General features: G+C 35.8%; 2 protein-coding genes across 2 annotated transcripts in view; both read right to left on the bottom strand.

Moving 5' to 3' along the window:
- LOC127515292 (Fc receptor-like protein 5) overlaps positions 1 to 25,836 on the bottom strand; it is a 487,356-nt gene that overhangs the window by 303,795 nt on the left and 157,725 nt on the right. The window contains exons 5-8 of the mRNA XM_051898789.1: positions 7,620 to 7,877; positions 7,264 to 7,524; positions 6,420 to 6,758; positions 5,299 to 5,583 (exon numbers count right to left, since the gene is read on the bottom strand). Of these exons, the coding sequence (XP_051754749.1) occupies positions 5,299 to 5,583; positions 6,420 to 6,758; positions 7,264 to 7,524; positions 7,620 to 7,877 (1,143 nt within the window). The remainder of the gene's footprint in view (positions 1 to 5,298; positions 5,584 to 6,419; positions 6,759 to 7,263; positions 7,525 to 7,619; positions 7,878 to 25,836) is intronic.
- LOC127515291 (titin-like) overlaps positions 1 to 25,836 on the bottom strand; it is a 438,556-nt gene that overhangs the window by 1,667 nt on the left and 411,053 nt on the right. Inside the window, exons 18-25 of the mRNA XM_051898786.1 lie at positions 2,163 to 2,426; positions 1,291 to 1,536; positions 1,079 to 1,186; positions 827 to 907; positions 667 to 717; positions 519 to 587; positions 245 to 319; positions 89 to 166 (exon numbers count right to left, since the gene is read on the bottom strand). Coding sequence (XP_051754746.1) covers positions 89 to 166; positions 245 to 319; positions 519 to 587; positions 667 to 717; positions 827 to 907; positions 1,079 to 1,186; positions 1,291 to 1,536; positions 2,163 to 2,426 — 972 coding nt within the window. The remainder of the gene's footprint in view (positions 1 to 88; positions 167 to 244; positions 320 to 518; positions 588 to 666; positions 718 to 826; positions 908 to 1,078; positions 1,187 to 1,290; positions 1,537 to 2,162; positions 2,427 to 25,836) is intronic.

The raw sequence follows: 25,836 nt of genomic DNA on the forward strand, positions 1-25,836 counted from the left end.
TGATATTATAGAAGCATTATATATTATATCTAGTTAAATGTGATTTATTCGGACAGTTGTGTTTAGAAGCAGTTTGTTGTGCGTTTACCTTTGCCCTTGCTTTTCTTTTTGTCCTGTATATTGATCTGTGCATAAGTCAAATCACTGGTTCCTGAAGTATTAATATCTAATACAGAACAGAAAATCAATCAGATTATGCAGAACATGCTGGAAATATTGTACTTCAGGAAAAACAGGATCTCACCTTTGCTTTTGAACTTCTTTACTTTAGTTCCGACTTCTGAGTACATCACAATATTTGACTCTGCCGTAGTATTGTCTGGAAAAAAACAGATATTCCTGAAAATATCTATTTATATTTTATGCAATATAAATACAGATACATACAGACAGATAAATACAGATTTGTTCTCTCAACTTAATTTTTTTGCGTTATCTTTTTACATTGACTCAGTTAAGTTGTATTACTTAGAGTATTTCAACTTAAGGAATTTGCAGTGAAGATTTTTAAAAAAAACCTTTATCCACGGATCTCTTTTTCTCAACAGTGACCTCTGAATATGTAATGTCTGAAGATGGCACTGGATCTGGAAAGAGTCAATCAAGGATTTAATTATTTTTTATGATACATGTGTAGATTTTTTATAATAAGTTTTAAGGCTCAACCTTTATCGCCATTATTCACTGCAGCCACGTCATCATAAATGTGATCTGAACCTGCAGGACGGCAAACAAGTATTTGAGGAAAAAGATGAAAACCAAGGTAATTATAAAGGGAAAAAATAAATTAATAAATAAATATAAATTATTTGTTATTGAGTCTGACCAGGCTGCAGAGGAGAGTTTTCCATATGAGATTCTCCAGATCGAGTTGAGTCTGATGTCTGTTGAGTGTTACGGTGATGATCTATAATAGAGACAAAGATCATTAGGGTCACTAAAAGAGTATTTTCACATATTTTGTTTACATGCATTAAATGCTCATTTTGTTAATAAACATGCAGTGATTCAGAAACTGTATCTTCCATTTGTTGCTGTTCATGTGGTTTAGTCATTCATAACATGAACTGCTCCAAACCTTTGTTGTTTTTGTGTCTCCACAGCAGAACCAGTGAGACGAGGAACAACAAGAAAAAACTCAATCTTACAGACACACCAATGACCAGAAGAGAAGATGATTGAGGAGCTGTTGAGGAGAATGTGACAAACACACAGATCTATTAGTGAGTAACATATGATACTGTATGATCATTTTACAAAAATACATAAAATCACTGATTCTTCAGAGACCTCTGACTGAGATCCAGCTGTGGAGTGACTGTCCTCTCTCTGTTTTACAGTAGTAGAAACCCTCATGTGACTTTGAGACAGTAGTGATGTTCATCTCTCCTGTCGTCTGATTCTGGACCAGTGATCCGTCTTTATAGAAATCAGCGCTGAGGATCGGGGAGTTTGTAGATCGATGTAAACAGTGTAGAGTCAGAGTCTCTCCCTCAATCACAGGATCAACAGAACTCACCAGAATCACTTCACCATCTACAAACACAAGAAATGTGTGCTTCATACTGTAAATAGTAAGAACAGCAAAACAATACATTAGCAAAATACTAATATTATTAATTGCATTGTACTTTATGCTTCCTGCACTTTTAAAGTCATACAATGTTTTGTAAGGAAATATGCAAATTTTTAGAAAAAAGCAAACAATGAAGGTCTACCCCTGCATCAGTGGGGCAAAAGATCGTAAAAACACAAATAAGACTGTATAAATTCATACGCATTATAGCCACCAATCTTCCAAAATATAAAATAGTTACAAATTGCCATGAGAGTGTTGATTGTGTATCAGATTTTTAACCACAGGCATAAAATCAGGTCCATTTTGCAGCTTAATCTGCCAGTTTATATTAGAAGAGACTGCCTGATGAACATGAAAAGTGACCAATCACATTTTGCTTTGCTTTTATGTACTATTTAGTGGCGTGCTCATCTAACATAATAATAATAGATATACGTGGAAAAACTCAAATAATTCAAATAATTGTGCAGGAGTCAGCCTGTGATCAGCTGTACAGAAAACAATTAGTGGAAAATGTGTGTAGACTGTAATTAGAATTTAGTTTATTACATTAGTAGATGATGTGATTAGAAACAGGACTCACCATGTACAGTGATGTTTTGAGGATGACGTTTCTCTCCAGATTCAGACTGACACCAGTACACTCCAGTGTCAGATGTGCTGAGAGACTCGATTACACATGGAGATCCTGTTTGATTTGAACAAGTTTTTGTGTCTTTGTCTGTGTATCTTCTCACTGTCCATCCAGCAGAGTTACTCTGATCCTCACAGCTCAGAGAGAGAGAGTCAGATGAGAAGTGTTGACTTCTGCTGGGATTGATGACCAGAGACACTGAAGAAGAAACACCTGAAAAGAGGAAAATCTCATTAAAAACTGACAGCACACGTTTGTGTAATAAAATCATCTCTAACAGGTAATGAAGTACAATTAAGATGAATATTAGCACTAAGCAGAAGTGATAGTAGCCAAACAATCTGTTAACATCATTTGCAAGCTTCATATCACAAGTGTTAAATCACAGAGTTCAAAGATCTCTTACCTTATTCATTATTTTTTTTTTTTTTTTAACAGACGCTTTTATCTTTTCAAATAATGAATACAACAATGTGATTCATCATAAGCACAAAACGTTATTTTGAACTAAATTTTGAAAAAAGAATTATGAGTGTGTATTTGATAGTGTGTCTGATCTGATTTAGACTGAGATTTGGTTGAAAGTGAGAGCAGGTTTTTGAGGTTGTCATTGGTTTAGGATTGTTTTTACACTTTGTGCCAGAATACGAATATAGAGAGCAATGAAATACAAATATGGATGAGCACAAACATAAACACTCACCAGTGACCCACAGTGGCTGTGTGCTGCTGTGTCGTGTGTAATAGGCTGGTCGTCCTCTCTCTGCTCTGCACGTATAAACTCCTGCGTGCTGTAGAGCAGCAGGACTGAGAGTGTAAGATCCTCCAGCTCCTCTGCTGCTGTCTGACAGATGATCATGATCTCTGAACCAGCTGAACGTCCAGCCTGTAGAGGAGCCTGAAACCTCACAGATCAGAGTCACTGATTCTCCTTCAGTCAGCCACGGCTGTGGAGACACTCGCACTGCTGCCTGAGCTTCAGCTGAACAAAACATCATGAGTTACAGAGCCATAGAGAAACTGATGGAGAAGCTGATCACAACAAACACAAACTCACCTGATACAGTCAGTGTAACAGCATCACTGCGCTGAGAGATCTGAGTGTTCATCAGTCCTGTACAGGTGTATTTACCGCTGTGAAAGTGATCAACACTGCTGATGTTCAACTCTTGTGTTGAGCACAGACTGACAGCTTCTCTGTGTTTCTGTTTATTGACTCCACTGGTGCAGCACTCTTGTTTTGTACATCGATTGGCAGAGTTTTTATTGAAGTTGTTGGTTCCATTTATTTCCCATCTGTATGTCCACTCAGTGTCTCCTCCCCAATTCATATCACATCTGAGAGTGACTGTTTCTCTTTTGAACACATTTTTATCAGGTTGAACCATCAGCACAGCTTTAGGACTCACTGTACAAACACAGATTATTGCATTTATTTAAAGTTTTAGACATTCTGCAGATATTGTCTCTGATCTGTATGTTGCATCACACTATTCTCTCTGGCCTTGTTTCCACCTGGTATTAAAATGCGGTTTGGTCGATCGGATCACAAGTGGACAATGCTAAATACAGGAGCAAACAGGGTGTAAAAATGCTTTGAGCTTGTCCACTTTCGACCACTCCCAGAGGCAGTCCAAAACACATTAGACTGGATTGCTTTCGTAGTGGAAACGCTCATTTATTTGAAGTTTTACATGTTCTGCAGATATTGTCTCTGATCTGTATGTTGAATCACATGTTCTCTCTCACCTGTAACATTGACCCACAGTGCATCACTGTAGTTTGTGTAATAAACTGGTTTCCCTCTTCCAGCTCTACACCAGTACTGGCCTCCATCAGACACTGAATCAATCTTCAGTCTGTAGGAGTTTGTTTCTCTCTTCTCTGTCTCAGGGTTCAGTGTGTGTTTGTACCAGTAAAGGTCCCAGTATCCAGTGGACGGATCCATGCGACAGGTCAAAGTCACTGTGTTTCCTGTCAGTGCAGCTCCTGCAGGATCTGATGTGAGTTCAGGCTTTGGCTTTAGACCTGCAGGAGAACAAGAACAGATTCAGATCCTCGAGAGTCAGAGTTCACCTGTGTTTGACAAATCATTGAGTATTTGTCTGAAACAGTGGATACAGAAGACAAAAACTGCTGAAATACAGATATTAGATTATAGCATTAAACAGATCTAAATATGAACTACATCAAAAATGTTTGTAATTATTAGTAAAAACTAAATAAAATGTTGACATTCATATCTGCTGTGATGTCATGATGCAGACTAAAATACTCTTCTTAGTCGTTTTTGTTTCAACAATTGTGTGTCTTTTTTGAGCCATTTTTGACCATTTCCTTCATTATAATAGTGATCAGCACATAACTAAAAAACAAAAACAAGCAAAAAAAAAAAAAAAAACCCAACAACAACAACGTTTTGTTCTAATGAAGAAAGACGTACAGATTTTGAAGAAAGAAAGGGTGAAGGAGATTAAATGATGACTGAATTTTCATTGTGTCGGATAAAATAAATCTTAAATCTAATGTTTGATGAACTGTAAACTATAATCAGGTACAAAATGATGACAAGATCGTCTGAAAAGCAAAGCAAAGCTGCATTTGTATAAAGACTCACAGATTCTCAGAAAGTGCGAGCAGCAAAAAAGTAATTACGCATGAAAAGATGTTTTATGTTTATTAAAAAAAAAAAATACTGAATGGATGGAATAGTGTAATTAGCAGCCATTAACACATTTTTAGCTGTTGTTCAGATCTGTGTTCACATGTGTGAGACGAATTTAGCTGTTTTGTCGTGTCTCAGTTTTATCAGCACTCTTGTCATGAATGTTGTATTTTTAAGGTCACACTTCAAGTAAAAAATGCTTCAGCTTTAAAATGCATTTTCAGATCTGCATTCATTTTCATTGTTTTGCTCCGTCAAGTTGTTTTGAACACAAGAACAGAGAATTATTTAAAATCAAGCCCTCAAAATAGGAGTGAAAACTGTATTTATCAGCAGTGTGAATGAAAAAAAGACTCTTGATTGGTTGTGTGATCATAATCATGTAGAGAGAGTTTATGAGGACAATGATGTTCAACTCACCCTCCACAGAGAGAGAAACAGCAGAGCTTGATTGTGATGAAACTGATCTTCCATCTATGTGTCCTTTACACGTGTACTGACCCTGATCAGACTTAACAGCTTCAACAATACTGAGAGTGTCTCTGTTTACAGTGTAACGCTCAGACCTCTGTAACATTGAACTGTATTTATTCCACTCATATCTCCAGTCACTGTGATCAGAGTTTATCTCACACTTCAGATTGACTGTCTCTCCAGTGAATACAGATCTGTCTGGTGTCACAGTCAGTGTAGGTGTGGGTAAATCTGCGAAGAAACACAAAAACACAAAGTGACTCAAACAGCTCTTTCAGGGAAACTATTCTGTAAATGTTTTACAAAACTATGTAGTTTATACATTATTTTCTCTTATATTTAATATTATATGTTCTTGTTTGCTTTTGTACTGTCATTAGTTTTCTCATGTGTTTTGAGGAGGCTCCAGCTCCGTCACGTCCTCAGTATTCTAGTCTGAAAAACTGCTTCGACGACACTCAACAACAGATAAACTGTGGCTCCATAACATTTCTATCCTGACATTGTTCCCTCTGACCGTTTCATTCAGCTGCAGATAATCATTAATGAAGTTAACCAAGATTTTCAGACTTGAACCTTACATTTCTCTTAAAACACTTCTAAAAATATATCACACACACACAAGGCTGAAATTATCAGCAAAAGAATACTGATGTTGGAGCATAATGCAGACAAAACTTCCGTTTTCTATGCATTTTTGTTTTAATTACACCAAACATGTTTGTGATTATTGGTAAAAAATAAAAATGATACACTGATATTCATTTCTAGTCTGCTATAGTCTTTTGTATTCACACAACTGCAGGTTGTACAATATTTATATAATTTAAGACAGTAAAAAAGAGTGCCAAATTAAACTTGTAATGTGATGAGGTCGTGTGAGAGTTTGAATCATTGTGGCATAAAATGATCTGTTTCACATACTATTAAGAAATAGGTATAATACAGTATAATATGCTGAATTCAGTAAGCAGTAAGATATTTTCCATTGTGAACAAAACCAGTCTCTCGATTGGATGTGTGTTCACAGTAGAGAGAATTTAGGAGGACAATGATGTTCAACTCACCCTTCACAGAGAGAGAAACAGATCTTGATTGTGATGAGTTTGGTCTTCCATCTCTCAGTCCTCTACACCAGTACTGATCCTGATCAGATGTAACAGCTCCAACAATACTGAGAGTGTCTCTGTTTACAGTGTAACGCTCAGACTTCTGTAACACACTGTATCTGCTGCCTTTATACCACTCATATCTCCACTCATGTGTCCAGTCATTTCTCCAGTCATGTGTCAGACCATTTCTCCTTTTCCAGTCACTGTAAGTCTCTATTTCACACTTCAGATTGACTGTCTCTCCAGTGAATACAGATCTGTCTGGTGTCACAGTCAATGTATATATGGGTGAATCTGTGAAGAAACACATATGTGTTAATATTTTGTTCAACTAAATGGTTTCATGCAAATTCTGCTGAAAACATTTAAATCTTGTAGATTCTGTATAAACTGACTTTATTTCCACTAGTAAAGGTATTGACGACTAGTCAAAACCTGCTTCGACAACACTCCACAACAGATAAAAATTGTGGCTCCATAACATCATTTCTATCCTGACTCGTTCTGACTGAGGTGATCAAGTCTCCCACTGACAGTTTCATTCATCTGCAGATGATCTGAAGGGCAGCAGATCACTGGAATGAACTGAACATGTCTGGAGGATATAGATGATGTACTCTGAAAAGATCTGTGATCTTAATCAGCCTTGTAATCTCTGTCACTCACAGCTGTTTGCAAACGCTTAACTATAACATAATCTGACTATGATAGGTGTAAGTAAAGTAAGCTAAAATTTGCCTGGTTTTCTACTCAATGTCTTAGGGTTAAAGTGATGTAATGAAAAGATGAACACACTCGCCTGATACTGTCAGTGTAACTCCATCACTGAACTCTGAGTACTGTGGGGCTTTAGGCTGGGTTCCTCTACAGCTGTACACACCAGCATGAGACCAATCCACAGATGTGATTTTATAGTTCTTGTCTTGTCCTGCACTGTAATGATCTTTATACCAGATGTACCGCCAGACTCCTGTCTCCTGTATGTCACATGTGAGAGTGACCGTCTCTCCTCTGAACACACGAACATCAGGCTGAACACGCACTACAGGTTTGGGTCTCTCTATGAAAAGAGCAAACAACACACTTCATATTTGAATTTTTTAAAACTCAAAATTAGCTTTCATTGAAAAATCTACAAACTGAAAGAGCACTTACTGCTTACTGTTATGTTAATTGTATCACTGAGCTCTGTGTAGTATTTTCCTCTCTCTGCTCTGCACTGGTATGTTCCTCCATCAGAGACTCTCACAGAACTGATTGTTTTAGTTGAATGATCAGTGGATTCAGGGTTTGAGTCTTTCCTCCAGAGAAACGTCCATCCAGTTGACTGTCCCACGTCACAGCTGAGAGTAACTGTGTCTCCAGTGAACACTGAACTCTGGGGCTTTACAGTCAGAATTGGCTTCGGTTTATCTGTAAGTGTACAGTGATTCAGTGTTGAGTTCATTTATAGGTGTTATTGGTCATATTCTTCAGTATTCTTCTGTTTTTATACACTAATCTATGTAATTTATTTTTAATTAAAGGGAAGTGTGTCTTTTCTGCTCCCACTAGTGACAAGAAACAGAATAGCAAAAATATAGTCTAGAATTTGAGAAGGAAATTCCAGTGCTTTCAAAGAATAATGCTAAAGTTTTGGGTAAGTTCAGGGAATATTAGTTATAGTTCAGAGTATTAAGCAGGTTATGTGACAGACTTGAGGTAAGTTTATGGATAATTAAGCGGATAATCTCAACGTTTTAGCTTTTTTTATTAAAATTATAAATATCAACAAATGTTGAAGCAAGAAGGCTAAATTTAAAAAAAACCTTATTCAGCCATATTATCTTTGCAAGCACAGACTGTTTTTTTTAGTTCAGTAAATTTTTCTTTTTTAATTTATTGAAAACATCAAAAACAATATAATTTGTGTGCACAGTAATATAATATAGTTTAATCAGTAATAAAAAATATAATGATTGCACAACTGTCCACTAGGCAACAATCTGCACTAAGGATGTAAATTGCAGATTGAAAAGAGAAGTACGACACGCTGCTTCTTAGCATCTGTTTCCATGGAGATGTGTCTCATTTCGAAGGCTGCGTCATCTGGAGGATGCAGTAACCGTTATAAAATTGACTGTTATTCCTAGTGAAGTGTAAATTGCTGTAGCTTCCTTATTTGGAATGTAGCGGTCAGTTTACTGAAATGAAAATGACTTTCAAAATGAGACACAGCTGACTCCAGGATTTGGTGCTCTGTTGAGATCAAGAATGTCTTTGTGTGTTCGACATGAGCTCTGAGTTGACTGAACTTACTCCCAGCGGGAATTCTGGAACCGATAACCACGAGTGAGAAAGGTTTAGGTTAATCAACACAGTTCAGGGTTTATGGGACGGTAAATTAATCCTGCTTTCTGGAACCGTCTGTGCTTCTGTCACTTTACTGTTACTGGTTAAAGGTTAAATATTTGCAAAAAGGACTAAGCAATCACAATTCTGTATGCAGATATGCAAAACAATCACAATTCTGTATGAAGAATAATAAGATCAGAAGGAAAGTGGTCATCTATTTTGAATGCTGAAGTTAATTGTGATTTTCAGACTTGAACCTTACATTTCTGCTAAAACACTTAAAATATATCTAAAAATATCATACACATAAGGCTGAAATTATCAGCAAAATAATATTGCTGTTGGAGCTTCAATGTGCACATAATGCAGACAAAACATCTGTTTTCTATGCAAGACATTTTATTTTTGTATTAATTACATCAAAATATTTGTAATTATTGATAAAAACTAAATGAAACTCTCATATCTAGTTTATTATTTTGTATTCACACAACTGCAGGTTGTACAATATTTATATAATTTAAGACAGTAAAAAATAGTGCCAAATTAAACTTGTAATGTGATGAGGTCATGTGACAGTTTGAATCATCGTGGCATAAAATGATCTGTTTCACATATTAAAAAACAGGTATAATACAGTATAATATGCTGAATTCAGTAAGCAGTAAGATAGTTTTACATTCTGAACAAAACCACAGTCTCTCGATTGGATGTGTGATCACAGTAGAGAGAATTTAGGAGGACAATGATGTTCAACTCACCCTTCACAGAGAGAGAAACAGCAGAGCTTGAATGTGATGAGTTTGGTCTTCCATCTCTCAGTCCTCTACACCAGTACTGATCCTGATCAGATGTAACAGCTCCAACAATACTGAGAGTGTCTCTGTATACAGTGTAACGCTCAGACGTCTGTAACACACTGTATCTGCTGCCTTTATACCACTCATATCTCCACTCATGTGTCCAGTCTCTCCAGTCATCTCTCTGGTAATTTCTCCAGATCCAGTATCTGTAAGTCTCTATCACACACTTCAGATTGACTCTCTCTCCAGTGAATACAGATCTGTCTGGAGTCACAGTCAGTGTAGATGTAGGTAAATCTGTGAAGAAACACAAATGTGTTCATATATATATTTTTTTTTTTTCAACTAAATGGTTTCATGCAAATTCCACTTGAGAACTTTAAAATCTTGTGGATTCTGTATAAACTGACTTTATTTCCACTAGTAAAGGTAAAGTTAACCTCCTCCTTTGTTTTTGATGAGTGATTTTTTTTTTTCTTTAAACATCTGAAGTTTATTTTCTTCTGTAATACTCAGTAAAATGATCCAGTATGTCTGCTGAAATAACTGGACAGTCTGAACTTTCTCTATCTTTCTAGTCATAATGTGAAGAGTTTAGACAGTGACAGCCTTTTTCCCCCTTTTTTTCTCTTTCTGCAGAATATCAGTGATCAGAGATGTCTGTAAACTGTCAGTAAACAGAGGCTGCATGTTTTGTTTCTAAACTGTGTCTCTGGACAGGATGATGGAGACTAAAATTATCTTCATGATTTCTGTCATATAGAGTCATTAGACTTATTTTATGATACATTTATGGTGCTTTTGTTTTCTTTTTGAACTCTGAAAGCTCAGAATCTCACCCATTATAATAGCAATCAGCACACTGTTAAAAAACGTTTTAAAGAAAAACATACAGATTTGGAGGACATGAGGGAGATTAAATGAGGACAGAATGTTTATTTTCAGGTGAGCTAATGTTGAAACTTTGAGTGTGGGATGAAATAAATATTAATTCTAATGTCTAATGATTGACAGTTGATAAACTTTCAGTCATAATCAGGGAGAAAACGATGACAGGATCATCTGAAAAGTAACACAAAGCTGCATTTGTATAAATACTAATAGATTTCAGAAGTCCAAGCAGCAATAAAAAGATGTTTAATGTTATTGAATGGACTTAAAGTGTAATTAGTGACCATTAAAGGAACACTCCACTTTTTTTGAAAATAGGCTCCTTTTCCAACTCCCCTAGAGTTAAACAGTTGAGTTTTACCGTTTTCGAATCCATTCAGCTGATCTCCGGGTCTGACGGTACCACTTTTAGAATAGCTTAGCATAGTTCATTGAATAAGACCGTTAGCATCTCGTTAAAAAATGACTAAAGAGTTTCAATATTTTTCATATTTAAAACTTGACTCTTCTGTAGTTACATCGTGTAGTAAGACCGAAGGAAAATTAAAAGTTGCGATTTTCTAGGCCGATATGACTTGGAACTATACTCTCATTCCGGCGTAATAATCAAGGAAATTTGCTGTCGTACCATGGGTGCAGCAGGCGCAATGAAATATTGTTTTGAACACAAGAACAGAGAGAACTAGAATGTACATTTCCGGCACTGAGCAGATGCTTCAGTGTTTTTACGATTGCAGAAGAGCCAACCACCACGTCTGAACCATGTTCTGGTGCTGAGATATGGGTTATTTATGTGTTTGTACAGTTGCTAGGTTACTCTTAAAGGTTTCTAGGGTGTGTTTATACCGTTTATTGGGTGATATTTAAAGACTGCTTGCCAGTCTGAGTCAAAAAAAAGGAAAAAAAAATTCTACAATATTCTGGTGCTGAGATATGGCTTTCTATTTTTGTTATACAGTGGGCGTGTGTAACGGTGTGTAAAAGTGTTAGATTGATGCATAAATGGGGACAGCGCCATCTGTCTGCTGCTTGATGGCATATAGCACGTGAAATAGGGACCGCCCACAGCAGAGATAATGAGACATGCTGTGGGTAAGTCGCACGTTTTCAGCAGCCGGAGAATTATAAGTTAAAATGATTAAAAACACATAACTAACTGCTTTATTGCTGATTTATCCTGCAATGAACTTCTTGTAGAACTGTTGATATGTGTTTGGCGTCGAATGTGGTGTTTTATGTTGAGTTATTTTTAGTTTGTATTACGAGGCCTAGTCGTAATTAATTTGTGCGTTGTCTTTGTTTTATGTAGAAGTGATTTTAATTCTCCGTGCAGTTTCCCTTATTTCTACGTGTTCTCCATTGTGCAGGTATGTTGTAAGATGTGTGTTTTCGTGTTTAATGTATTAATTAATTGTTCAAATGGAATTGTATATGTTCGCCGCTAGGTGGGGATGTTTACCCTTCGAATTGAACTTAATTGAATTGAAATGTTCAGTTTTTCATTTATTTGTGATCAATTCATTGAAATATCTATTTAAGTTGTCAAATTGAAAAATTGTTAACACGATACGATCACAACGCATAAAGATTTAATTTATTTGAAAAGACTAAAAAAGAAAGAACTGTTTTAAATAAACAGCAGAGATGAGACATGCTGTGGAAGTGATTTTAATTCTCCGTGCAGTTTCCCTTATTTCTACGTGTTCTCCATTGTGGAGCTTAGCAGTAAGACCACCCAGGCAAGACCGTCACACGTGGCTATGAAGTTATGTCATGTCACTACTTATTAGCTGCTTATAGGGTGTTCTGGGTGGTTACTAGGGTGTTGCTGTGTGGTTGCTAAGGTGTTCTGTGTGGTTGCTAGGGTGTTATGCAGTTGCTAAGGTGTTCTGAGTTGTTGCTAGGCAGTTGCTATGGTGTTGCTAGGTGGTTGCTAGAGTATCCCAGGTGGTTGCTAGGGTATTCTGGGTGGTTGCTATGGTGTTGCTAGGCAGTTTCTAATGTACTCAGGGTGGTTGCTGGGGTGTTGCTAGGCAGTTGCTAAGGTACTCAAGGTGGTTGCTAGGCGGTTGCTTGTGTGTTGTGGGTGGTTGCTAAGATAATCAGATAGTTGCTAGGGTGTTGCTATGGTGTTCTAGGTGGTTACTAAAGCTTTGCTAGTCGTTTGCTAAGGTATTCTGATGGTTGCTAGGGTGTTCTAGGTGGTTGCTAGAGCATTGCTAGGTGGTTGCTTGAGTGTTGCTATGGTGTTTTGGGTGGATTCTATGTTGTCGCTAGGCTGTTGGTAGTTGTCACAGTTGGTTACTATGGAGTTTCTGTAGAGTTCTTAGCATGTTATTAGCATGCTTTAACACTTAGCTAATGGTTATTAGCATGTAGCTATTCACTGCTAGTTTGTGTAGCATGCTGGAAGTCCTGTTTGCTAGAATGAGTCAAAAGAGCCAAACCTCCGTCTCTCAGCGATATTCTGATACAGGTATTGCTGAACGGTTGCTAGGGTACTCTGTTTGGTTGCTAGGAAGCAGCTGCCAGTGATTATACTCCTAAGGCTGCTTGTCAGTATGAATGGTATAAACCAACCCCCATGCTTCTAAGATATCCCTCTTTGGGTTTGGGTTGCTAGGGTGCTCATCAATGGTTACTAGGGCATGGCTAGGAAGTGTTGAAGGTGATTGGTGATTGGCTGTTTGCTGCCCCGAGTCAAACGAGCTCACCCTCATGATTCTATGACACTTCAATCCAAAGATATTCCTTTGATCTCTTTGAATGGAAGTCTATGAAACTTGTTGCTAGGGTGCTCTAAATGGTTGCTAGGGCATGGCTTGATAGCCTGTGCAAAATGAGCCCGTCCCCTTGTATCTATGACACTGTGATCCAGAGTTATGTTCAACATAAAATTTCTATGCCATTTACCATAGTAGGAAAAACGTGTGCACAATCTCTGTTTCAAGGGCCGTCCCTTCACCAGTATGTCAATGGGGCATTTTCGGGTGGCTCTTACGCCTCATGGGTACAACTTATACACCATTGCGAGGTATATATTATATCGCTTATAAAAGATACAGCACATCTCTCTTCAATAATCCACATGATTTGACGCCTCATTCATGGGTCGATGACAAACAGTGCGGGACGAGTTACGAGCTGAAGTTTTAATCAGATGAAGAAGAATAACTAGTTTGCAAGAGAACAATAGTGATGCTTTACTTTATAGGGAAGAATCACTAATTAAACAGAATAAAGCCCCCAAAAGAGAGATGGACTGTAACGCTCAGTCAGGAAGAAAAATGACAACAAGATTCAAGCTGTTCAAAGCACAGCTGCATTTGTGCAAAGATTTCCAGTAAGTGCAGGCAACAATAAATTAAATACAAACAAATATGTTTTTGTAAGTATTTTAGCTGTTGTTTAATGCTTCACTGTTTTACAGCACACATGCAGGAGCGAAGTGTTTTTATGAAACAAATCCACAGCAGAACCCAGCTGAAAAAAAGTACATTTCTATAACGTACTTAAAGTGCTCTATTTTCGTGCACTAATTTTGTACTTAATATACTAAAGATTCTTCTTTAGTACTTCTTAAGAACATCTAAGTGTACTCAACTGTGCTATTTTGAAACACCATGAAATATGAACTAAATTGTGCTTTTAATATACTATCCCTGTATTTAAAAAATGTATTTAGTTAACGCTTATAGCATACTTGAACCCATAGTGTACTACAACTAAATACATTTTTTTAAATACAGGGATAGTATATATATATATATATATATATATAGTTCATATTTCATACTGTCTCAAAATAACACAGTTGAGTACACTTAGATGTTCTTAAGATTAGAAGTACTAAAGAAGAATTTTTAGTATATTAAGTACAAAATTAGCGTGCAAAAATAGGACACTTTAAGTACATTATGGAAGTATACTTTTTTTCACCTGGGAACTGTTGTGAGCTTCAGAGCAACTGTGTTTCATTACTGAATGAATCAGCTGCTTTGAACAAACAGGTTGAATAAATGATTCTGTGATTCACTCATTAAGTGATTTGCTGCCACTCACCTACAGATACACATATTTATGCAGTTGTAATTGTAGCAATTCAGATGCAACTTCTGTGCCACATCTGCAGTGCAAAGATTTATTTTGTTGTTAGTGATTTCATTTTATTTGTAACTGCTCTATATAGTGTCTTATTATTCTAATTGTATTTATTGATTAAATATAAGACATTTCTCAGGCATTATATGTGGATCTTTTAGATGAATTTGAGGTGTGCAGGTCTCATGCTTGACTGGGTTTCAACCCCTCAAAGTCTTGGTCTTATCTTGGTCTCAACAGGGAACGTTCTCATAACTTTGGCTAATGTTCTTGCAAAGTTCTCTCAAAGTTATGAACAAATGTTCTTCTCAAAAGGTTAGCATAAAAACGTTATTTATACATCATTTGTAGATGGTTTTTTAAATGTCCCTTTGTGAAATCGACATATTATCATTAGTATTTGATGAATGTTCTCATAATGTTGGCAGAAAACATTCTTTGAACAACATTCTTTAAACGTGTATTAAAAATTAACGATCACTAACTTTTTGGCTTAAGTCTTTCATGCATGAATTATTAATTCACAAAGTAATATTTTTTTAATGTTTGTTTTTATTTTTAAACAAGTGAAAGTGCCAAAACTTTTTGTTTTCAATATAGTTCATTTTGAGGGAGTTACATATCTGTCCACTGCAGTGGATACCACACATCAGCGGTATAAAAACTGATTCAACAGAACTCAATGTTTGGTCTGAAAAAAAAACAAAAAAACAACAACAACAACATTTACTAAGAGCAAATGGTGTGAATACACATGAGAACATTAACAACAACAATAGAGAGGGGTGGGGGGGGGAGCATTCTGTCTCTCGAAATTGTATTAATTTAAAAATGGCCAACTGTTATTTAAAACAATTAACCAGTATCATACTTATTTGATTTGCCTTCTTCCATCAATAAAACTATTAATAAAATAGGTATTATTCATTATAAAATTTACACTTTTATATGACTTAATAAATAAATACTGTAAGCATTGAAATAAATTATAAAATCTGAAGACTATTTAAAATAGTTTTTAATAAAACTATTCAAGTGTAAATTATATAATAATTTTAACTAAAACATACAAAATAAGGCAGAATCTAAATATAGGCCCAATCGGCACAATATACCCTTTGGCACATAACGTTCGGAGTGGACAGATGTATTTTCTGTTAAAGAAAAAAAATAAATAATATTATTTCGCTAAAAAAACAGTTTTGTACCTGTCTTTCTAAGAATAAAAGGATTTAACACTTATTCCTGAGGTACTTGGTGCATCTCCTCTTCTCTTCGCTATTTTGAATGTATGATGCAATATCTCAAAACAACAAAGAGATACAAAGACAATATTTAAATGGAATTAATGCTTTGGGGGTTCACCACTTGGTGGTTGGGACATGGTACAACAACTTAAACGGTTCAGAATGGCTTCCAAATATCTGTCCACTCTAGTGGACTCCATGCATGAAAGGGGTTTTAAACAATGGCTTAATGTTGGATGTTACAGCAAAATCCCCCGTGTTTAATGAACAGAGATCAGTGTGACAATTACTGATGAAAGACAAATTAACAAGGGTCAAGAGCCCGACTAAAGCAAACACATTTAAATGAAATCTTCAACATTTAAACCTCTGTTAGTACTTCTGATGAATGACAGAAATACAGTCAAACTTTAATCACTTAATTATCTCATTAACTGCAGTTGCTTCAGTGTTACTTTGACACTCTTGGCCTCATATAGACATCGATGTTCATTTAACACTGAGGATTTTGCTGTGTATCACGTCACTATAACATTCTCCATTGTAATAATTAGTAAAGTTTTCGAGGAGGACTTTACTGTGAAGAATGTTGAGTTGTTAATAAAAAAATAAAAAAAGTTGAAATAATGTTTCAGGAACATCAAACATTTAAATGACATTCAAAATTAAGGAAACTGGACATTTGAACGTTTCCAAAACCAAAACAGAATGTTTGGAAAACCTTCTTAGAACAAAACAAAAATTCTAAGAACAAATAATGTGCTGGGAACACATTCTGGTCTTGGTCTCAGTTTGTGGTCTCGACTACAACACTAATTATCTGTAAGTCACGTCATTCTCTCTGACTTCAGTACAAAACTCATCTGTATTGAACTCTCTCGCTCAAGTCCTTTTCTATTCTCACCATATTGTGACTATAACCGTTATCCATAGTGACAGTGACTAAAATAAATATGAAAGATTGAGATGCCCATAACACTGCAAAATCACAATTTACATGATTTTATAATAAACCAGAACCTCCACAAAACACGCAACACAAGATGTGTGCAGTGACAGAATAATGACTAAAAGTGAATTTCTTCAGTCCTCTTATAGCAACAGATGTGGATAAGTGTTGAAATATTAATTTTAAACGATCATTAAACAGATCTGAATATGAACACTCACGTGATACAGTCAGTGTAACAGCAGCACTGATGTCTGTCTGTGAGTCTGATCTCTCTCCTCTACATCTGTATTCACCACTGTGAGACACTTGAGCTGTGAAACTGAACTCTGCTGTTGTTATGGAAACCCTTTCTATCCATACACATTTAAACCACTGAATGTTTCGTCCTCCCTGTAAGTCACATGTGAGAGTGACTCTCTCTCCTCTGAACACAGGCTGATCTGGCGTCACCTTCACTACAGGTTTTACTGATAAACATAGAAGTAAATATTGAAAAGCATTGCAGTATCAAGATCACTATCATGAACTCAGAACTTCCTTATAAGAAAAACACTATTAAATAAAAAAATTATAGTCCGTGTAAATTGTAATAATTACATCAAAACTGTATGTATTGGTAAAAACTAAATGAAACTGATATATTTATCCAGTCTGTCCTTTGTATTATTTTTCTACCTGTTCTGACCAGTAGATGGTGCTGTTTACAGTCAGAATGTTTTAAAATATCTGAAAAGAAATTGGGAATCTCTGTCTTTTCTCAAGCCTTTATCTCTCCCAGCCCTTCAAACCAAACCATACTGAATGAATAAAGCTAAGCATAGTTGGTGCACAAGATCTTAATGACACAGTCATTGATTACAGTGAACATTACAACTGCAGCACCTCAGAGACTTGAACAAAACTCTCACTGTGCAGAACTCATTTCTGTTTTATACAGTGGATTATGATCTTTTGAAATCAATGTCTGACTGAACTATGTTACAACTGCAAGACTGTTTGATTGATTGAATAAATATCCGATTTCTGTAATGTTTTTGCAGAATAAGGAACTACAGTTAGATGATTCTGTGAAATGTGCAAAACATGGACATAAAACATCAGCAAAGAGGGAGAACAATTGTGGGATCTTGATGTATCCATGTAGACAAATAAACAACTATAACACAATTCACATTAGTTTAAAAAAAATCAATTTTACTGTAGTACTGCACAGTACCTTCAGCATCTTGATTGAGTCCAGAGTGGATGAAGGACATCAGCACTAAAAGCAGAAGAAACAAAGATATGAAGCATTTCCATTCATTCAACACAATGTAAATCACACACTGAAACATGTCTAGAGTTTATTCTACATGAACTGAAAGTGTTTTTCTGTTCTGATTAGGGCTGGGCGACACAGCTAAAAAAATTATCACGATATAATGTTTCATATTGATCGGTATCGATAATTATTGAAAAAATTTTAATAGAAAAAAAAATGTTTGAATTTAACCAATGCATTTTTAATTAAGGCAAACAACAAATAATTTTTAAACAAAACTAAATAAAATGTAAACAAATCTTTCTTACATTTTATATGAAGATTAAATAAATAAGTGTTAAAGAAACTTAGAGCTGCACAATTCTGGATAAATTGAGAATTTTTTGTTTTGTTTGTTTGTTTCAAACCGAGATCACAATTCTGAATGTCAACTAAACGTCAACTAATGTCAACTAATAATGTAATTTACTAGAGGTTCTGACAAAATATTAATTGCTGCAGTCTTTTTTAAAAATTTAAATATATTTGAATTAATTATTTAAAAAAATCTGTTTGGATGTATGATTCAATTACACGCCCATAAATACTCTTGTTTCATTACTGGATGAATCAGTGTATTTGAAAGAATCTGTTGAATGAAGATTCAACGTCAAATACATTTTTAACAGTCACTTATCGCCACCTGGTGGTGAAACAATGTAATCGATTAATGCGTCATTTTCAGCGCTTCAAGTTTCTTTCAAAAGCTGATTTGCTCTATTTTGATCGATAACATAGACATTAGTGTTTATAAATGAACTATAAACTTTTCTCTCAGTATTTCTGTGATAATTTGAATATTTGTAACACAGAAATAAAGATACTATGTGGTTAAAAACACTGTTTGTGCAGCTGTTTATACCGACATGACAACTGCTCTCTCAAGACGAACTTTGAAGCAGATCAACTGTAAGACGTAAGGAAACCATGAAACTGCCTCAGACGAGCTGACATGTCCTTTTGTATTCACAATCCCCTCGTCGCCGGCAGGTACAGCACTCATTTTCATGTGTCTCTGTGTTCTGATCTCACATGGCGATTGCGCAGCTGAACTCCACAGCAAGGGATGGAGCGAGCTTGAGAGTTGTTCATGCAACCGAACTTCATGTCTGTTTACATTTTAATGCATTTAAGTGAAACTATAGCGAGAGTTATATCGAACATTTTTTTCTATCGTTATCGAATAAGACGTACCGTCGATAAATATCGATACCGTTTTAATGCCCAGGCCTAGTTCTGATGCTCATCCAGGTGAGAAGTGATGGTTTATTCTCCAGCATTTAACATCACCACACACAATGACTTCACAGGACTCATGAACTGATACGAGAGTCGATTCACTGATGATTCACTGATGCTCAACAACAGAGAAGCAGTTTGAACCACTGAGCTTCACAACATTCAACATATGATGTTATTCTCATCAACTAATGTAATGTCAGACTGTGGTTTCAGTAGTGCTTCTGCAATGAAGTCCTTCGCTTGTTTTGTTTGTTTCTGAAGTTTCATATGCGTTTTGCTCCCTCTTCTTGTATTTTGCTTTTCTATTTTTATTTATCAATTTTATATAATTCTGTTTGCTTCCCCTGTTTGTGTTTGCTCATTTAAAAACAAACAAACAAAACAAACAAACATGAAAGACACTATAAAAAAAGTATATAGAATGATGCATTTACATACATGTTAAAAGCAAATATTAACATTAATATTTCACACCACCGGTTCTTCACTGGAACAAAACAAGCTACAGAAGTCCAAACCAAATTAGGTCAAAGTGTTTGAGACACACAACATCACTTCCTGTTTGACTTTGACACCATCAAATTCATTGTGACTTTACAGCAGCTGCAAAAATTATTTGGACACTTAGACACTGGTTTCACAGACAGGGCTTAGATTAAGCCAGGATTACCCCTTATTTCAATTAGGACATTTAAGTAGCTTTTATAAACGTGCCTTAGAAAATCACATATGCATCTTGAGACAAAACAATGACACTGACATATTTTAAGATATGTTGGTGCAAGTTGCTTTTAGTTCAAACAAGTCTGGGACTAGCTTAAACCTTGTCTGTGAAACCAGAGGAGAGTGTTTTTATAGAACAGCTCAGATTAAATGAACCAAACCCAGTTCAGTAAAGTGAACCAGAAAGAGAAGCAGCTGCAAGTGACCTCAATGCTTTTGATGTTCACAATGTAAATGGACTTAAAAAAGGACTCAATCGAATCACAAAAGTAGACTTGTTTTGATATATTTTGCAGATTTAATTATATATATTTTAAATGTGGCCTAAGAGCATTTTCACACCTAGTTTATTTGAGCGCTCCAAGTGCTCTCGCCTCGGTTAGAAATAATTCATACGTCAACACAATAGATGATCTCAGTTCCCACTAAAATGACACAAAAACAAACCATATTCAGAACACATTATTTTAATGTGGGTGTGGATTGCTTGGGGTGCTCAAACATTTGTGTTGACGTATGAATTATTTCTAACTGAGGCGAGAGCACTTGGAGCGCTCAAATAAACTAGGTGTGAAAATGATCTTAAACCACATTTAAAAATGTATCAATATATTTGCAATGTATCAAAACAAGTAACATTTAAATAAATATAACACAAACAGTTTTCAATCAAGACATTTCTCAAAATAGTTTATTAGCTTTTCAAAATATGAATGAACAAATATGTTTAATATGAAGACAAAAGTCTGACTGTAAAGCACTGGTGGAACATGAAACCTGTGGTTATTCTGTTTGACACCCGTCTGAACCGACTTCATACAACCACTAAAAATGAAGTTCAGACCAAGTGGTTAAAAATAACTGAAAAGTGTCTCAGAAAAGAGAAGTTTGTTCTGAGAAAAGCTTGAGCATTATTTGTTGGTTGATGCCACTTGGTTTGATAAACTGGTTTGACAATAAGTGGCCAAATACTTTTTTTGCAAATCATTTTCTATAAGAAGAGCAGAGAGAATGAAAAGTGTTAGAAATTGTGTGTTCAGTAGGGTTATAACTTTTTGACTATTTTTCAAATAAAAGATTTCCTGTATCATAAATCGATGACCTTTTGCTTAATAATAATAAGGCCCTAATTTCTCTAAGTTAAAAAAAGGGACAGATAAAAAATTGGAACAAACATATAACAAACATTACTGCTTATAAGTAGCACTTTTAAAACTTTCTAGAACTTTCTGGAACTTTTTTCTTTTTCTTGGTCTACATATCTATATATCTATATCTATCTATCTATCTATATATATATAAATATATATATATATATATATATATGAGAGAAGGAGAGAGAGAGAGAGAGAGAGAGAGATTTGAATTTTAACAATCCTTTATTACAAAAATGAATCACAATACAATTAATTTACAATATTACAAAAAGTGTGTAAAAGACAAATCTCCTTCAAAAACAGCACAAAGCTTCATTGCAACACCAAATACCTTCAAAGGTAACAAGATCGTCCATATATTTATAATAATTAAAATCAACCAATATTCTAGCCTTCACCATATTTAAAAACAGCACAACAATATTCTGCTCCACATTTTGATCAACTTTCTTTTTTCTACTTAAATAAATAGCCAATTTTGCTTGGCCCAAAACAAAGTTCAGTAACTGACAAACAGATCTGTTTTTCAACACATATTTAAAACCCAAAATAAATAAATCCATGGAAAAAGTCTCATTACAGCTAATAAAAATATTCCTTAAAACCAAAAACAAAGGTTCTAATCTATTCCAGTTCACAAAAGCATGGAAGATGGTTTCTCTTACATTGCAAAAAGGACATTCAGCACTAACTTCAGGATTTAAGATTGAAATAAAAGAACTGACAGCAACAGAGCCATGAAGAATGAAGTCACCCGTCTTCTTGATCAACGGTGGTTTATATAGTGCTCTCCACTCAGGCTTTCTGCCCTTGTTTAACTTAAAAAAAATTGCACCATGGAGTATCAATTTTCATATTCAACATATTTTTTATTAAAAATAATCACACAATACAAAGCCTTTCCAGTGCTTGAAAAAAAGTCTATACACACGGATCCAACAGTTTCTAGAAAAATTCCAGAAAATCCTTCAAGGTTCATTGAATAAAACAAGCAAGGAAAAGAGTCTTCAGGATTTGGTTTACAGACCGTCACAATACTCAGTCAACAAAGTCTTTTCCGTTGGTTTAAGAGCTGCCCACCATTTCATCAATAGCTGTGCAACTACACGTGTTGACCTGATTCTCCAATGTTGAGCAATCGCTTCTTCATTCTTGAAATCGAGTCCTGATATTTCCAGTAACTGGCCCAAAGTTATTACTTACTGCTACCAATGAGCATCTTGTTAAGTCCTGGGAAAAGTCCATTTGCAGACACATCCAGGCATGCTCCACAAATGAAGGGCTCCTCTAAAAGCCAGTGAAGAGACTGTGGACCTTCTGCTTGTTTAAAAACAAAAAGACTCCAAACCTTAAAAATATTTCTGTAAAACACTGGCAGGCCAGAAGTGTTCAATTTCATTGGGTCCATAAGAAAAAGAGTCTTATCTAAACCCAGACTCCCAGGATTATGTAAAATGACATGCGCAGCAGCACACCATTTAAAATCAGTTGAGCCAACTAGTAGTCTTTGTACAAATTGCAAATGAAAGGTTGCTATTCTACTTTGAAGGTGTATTAAACCGTGTCCACCCTCCTCCTTTGGCAAATAACACATTCTGTGGGACCCAATGAAATTTTTCCCAAAAAAAAATATCTACTAAGAATTACTGAATTTTTGTTAACAGATATAGAGGAGGATCAACACAAGCAAACTTGTGCCACAATGAAGATGCAACCAAGTTGTTTATAATTAAAATATGCCCTCTATATGACATCTTTGGCACTAAGCATTTCCATTTGTCCAGATGACCTTTAACCTTTTCAATGACTCTTTCCTAATTTTTCTGTACTGTTAACTCGTCACCCAGAAACACTCCTTAAATATTTAAAACCAAATTTAACCCAACTTAAACCTTCAGGAAGTTTTGGTTTCCCATCCGCCCATTTACCCAATAATAAAGCTTCACTTTTACTCCAGTTTACACTTGCAGAAGATAGACCTTTAAAAGTTAAGTAAATTTAAAAGAACCTGAATGTCACTTTACATGCTAATCATAATTATAACATCATCTGCGTATGCTGATAAAATAAAATTACTTTTACAGTTTGGCAAACATATACCGTAAAGTTTGCCCCTAATTTGTTGTAAAAGAGGCTCTATAGCCAAAGAGTAAAGCATACCAGACAAAGAACACCCCTGCCTAACACCTCTTTGAGCTTTAAAAGGAGCACATAAACCACCGTTCACCTTAAGAATACTCTCAACGTCACTATAAAGAAATTTAATATAATTAATAAAACTCTGACAAAACCCAAAAGCTTCTATAACTCTCCACAAATAACAATGCTCGACACGGTCAAAAGCTTTCTCCTGGTCTAAAGAGATTAACCCACAATCTAAATCTAACATCTTGGAGACTTCTAAAACATCACGGACCAATGAAATATTATCAAATATTGATCTACTGGGAACATAGTAACAGATAACACCATCCATCACTCCTGCTAGCCTATTAGCCAGGCTTTTAGAAAGCAGTTTATAATCACTACAGAGTAGTGATACAGGTCGCCAACACTTAACGTTTGTAAGGTCGCCTTTCTTAGGCAGGAGGGTTAACACTGCTCTACAGCAGATCATTGGCAACTGACCTTCAGCCAGGCTTTCATTCAACACCTCCAGCAGGTCCTCTCCCAACTCTGACCAGAAAGACTTATAAAAGTCAACAGGCAGGCCGTCGATTCCGGGTGCTTTTCCGGACACCATTGCTTGGAGGGCTTTGTATAGCTCCCCCGTGCTCAAGGTGCCTGAGATCTCAGCATTGGCTTTTTCTGATACCTGGGGCAAATCGTTGAAAAATTCACTGTCACTCCTGTAATCCACCCCAAGTTCATTTTTATACAATTTCTCATAAAAACAAACTGCTTTCTTACGAATGTCAGCAGGGTTTGTTAGTAGTCCTCCAGACTCAGAGCGCAAGGCATGGATGGCCCTACTCTGACCATTCTTTTTCTCTAAATTGAAAAAGAATTGAAAAACTTGGATGAAGCATCCATTTGGTCCACACTCTGGAACCAACACCTCACCAGAGCCCCCCGTGTTTTAACACCCAGTAAATCAGCCAACTGTGTCCTTTTACTTAATAAAGAATCCAAAAAACTATGGGCACCAGTTGACTCAGCCAATTCTTGAAGTTTTAAAATGTCAGCCTCCAAGATGTTCATATTTAGAGACGCATCCCTAGTGACGTTTCGAGTATATTGTAAACAGAATTGTTTTATTTGGACTTTCCCAAAATCCCACCACTGTCTTAAGGATTTAAAGGAATTCCTTGTGGTTCTAAACTCATCCCAAAACAATTTAAGCATTTTTAAAATACTTGTCACTTAACAAATTGGTATTCAACTGCCAATATGCACTCCTTGTCTTAATGGAAATTAAAAACACAGAACACTGCACCATACTGTGATCAGAGAAACTCACTGGGGTAAATAAACCCTTCTTACAATATTACAGTGATGCTTAAAAACATAAAAATCGATCTAATCTTGCCAGAGAAATCACACTGTCACGAATATGAGTCCAGGTATACTGTCTTTGTTTCTCATACAACGGTCTCCAAATATCACATAAATCATGCATCTTAACAAGCTGAATTAACCGATTATGAAAGGTCAAGTAGGGTTCAACATGATTCCTATCCAAGTTTGATACCGTACAGTTAAAATCACCACCCAAGAATAAATATTCTTCCACAGAACATTTTTGCAAAGCAGAACACAAAGTATTTAAAAATAGCATTCTTTCTACTGATGAAGTTGGAATGTACACACACATAAAAACAAAAACAAAATGCTCTTACTTTTAAAAATCTACCTTTGACTACTTCTTCAACCTGGTAAGAATGTGGACTGAAACTTTTCCCAAAAAGGATGGCAACCCCTCCGCTAAGTGAGGTGTTATGACTCAATACAGAGACTCCATCCCACTCCCCTGATCGATCAGCAGCATTCTTTAAGTCACTATGCGTTTCTTGCAACATAACAACATCTATCTTCTTCTGTTTAACTACCTCAAATATTTCAGCTCTTTCTCATTTCTCTTGCCCCATTTACATTCAAAATCGCAATATTCACTTCACTCACGTTTAAAGAAAAAGAAAGAGAGAAGAAACACAGCAGCACTCCACACACACACACACACACACACACACCACTAGCCAAGCTATTATGCTTTCTCGCTAACTTCGTTTGCATTGTCAGAAGTGAGTTTTTTTTTTTAAACGATATACTTCCTTGTTTGTAAACAAGCCCTCCGACATAAAAGACCTAGTTTTGTCCACAAACTGTTTTGTGTCGGGAAAATACTCATCAACACACACCCTTCTCTTATTTTTTGTAGCTCTGAGAAAGAGCTTAATATCGTCCAATTCATAACTGCGACCAGTGAAGTCACTCTGAGAAACTGACGCTAGAATCAGAAGACTCACTGCCACTTTCCATTCCGTCCTCACCAAAAACATCTTCCACGTCTGCTTTCTTAGCTCTAACAGCATGAAGGTCACTAGATTTCTTCCTTTTAGAAGGGATTTTAAATTCACTCTGCTCTGCCTCCATTTCAATGCCATCACTGAACAAATTAGGCT

This window comes from Ctenopharyngodon idella, chromosome 7 (genome assembly GCF_019924925.1).
Source record: "Ctenopharyngodon idella isolate HZGC_01 chromosome 7, HZGC01, whole genome shotgun sequence".
Classification (NCBI taxonomy): domain Eukaryota; kingdom Metazoa; phylum Chordata; class Actinopteri; order Cypriniformes; family Xenocyprididae; genus Ctenopharyngodon; species Ctenopharyngodon idella.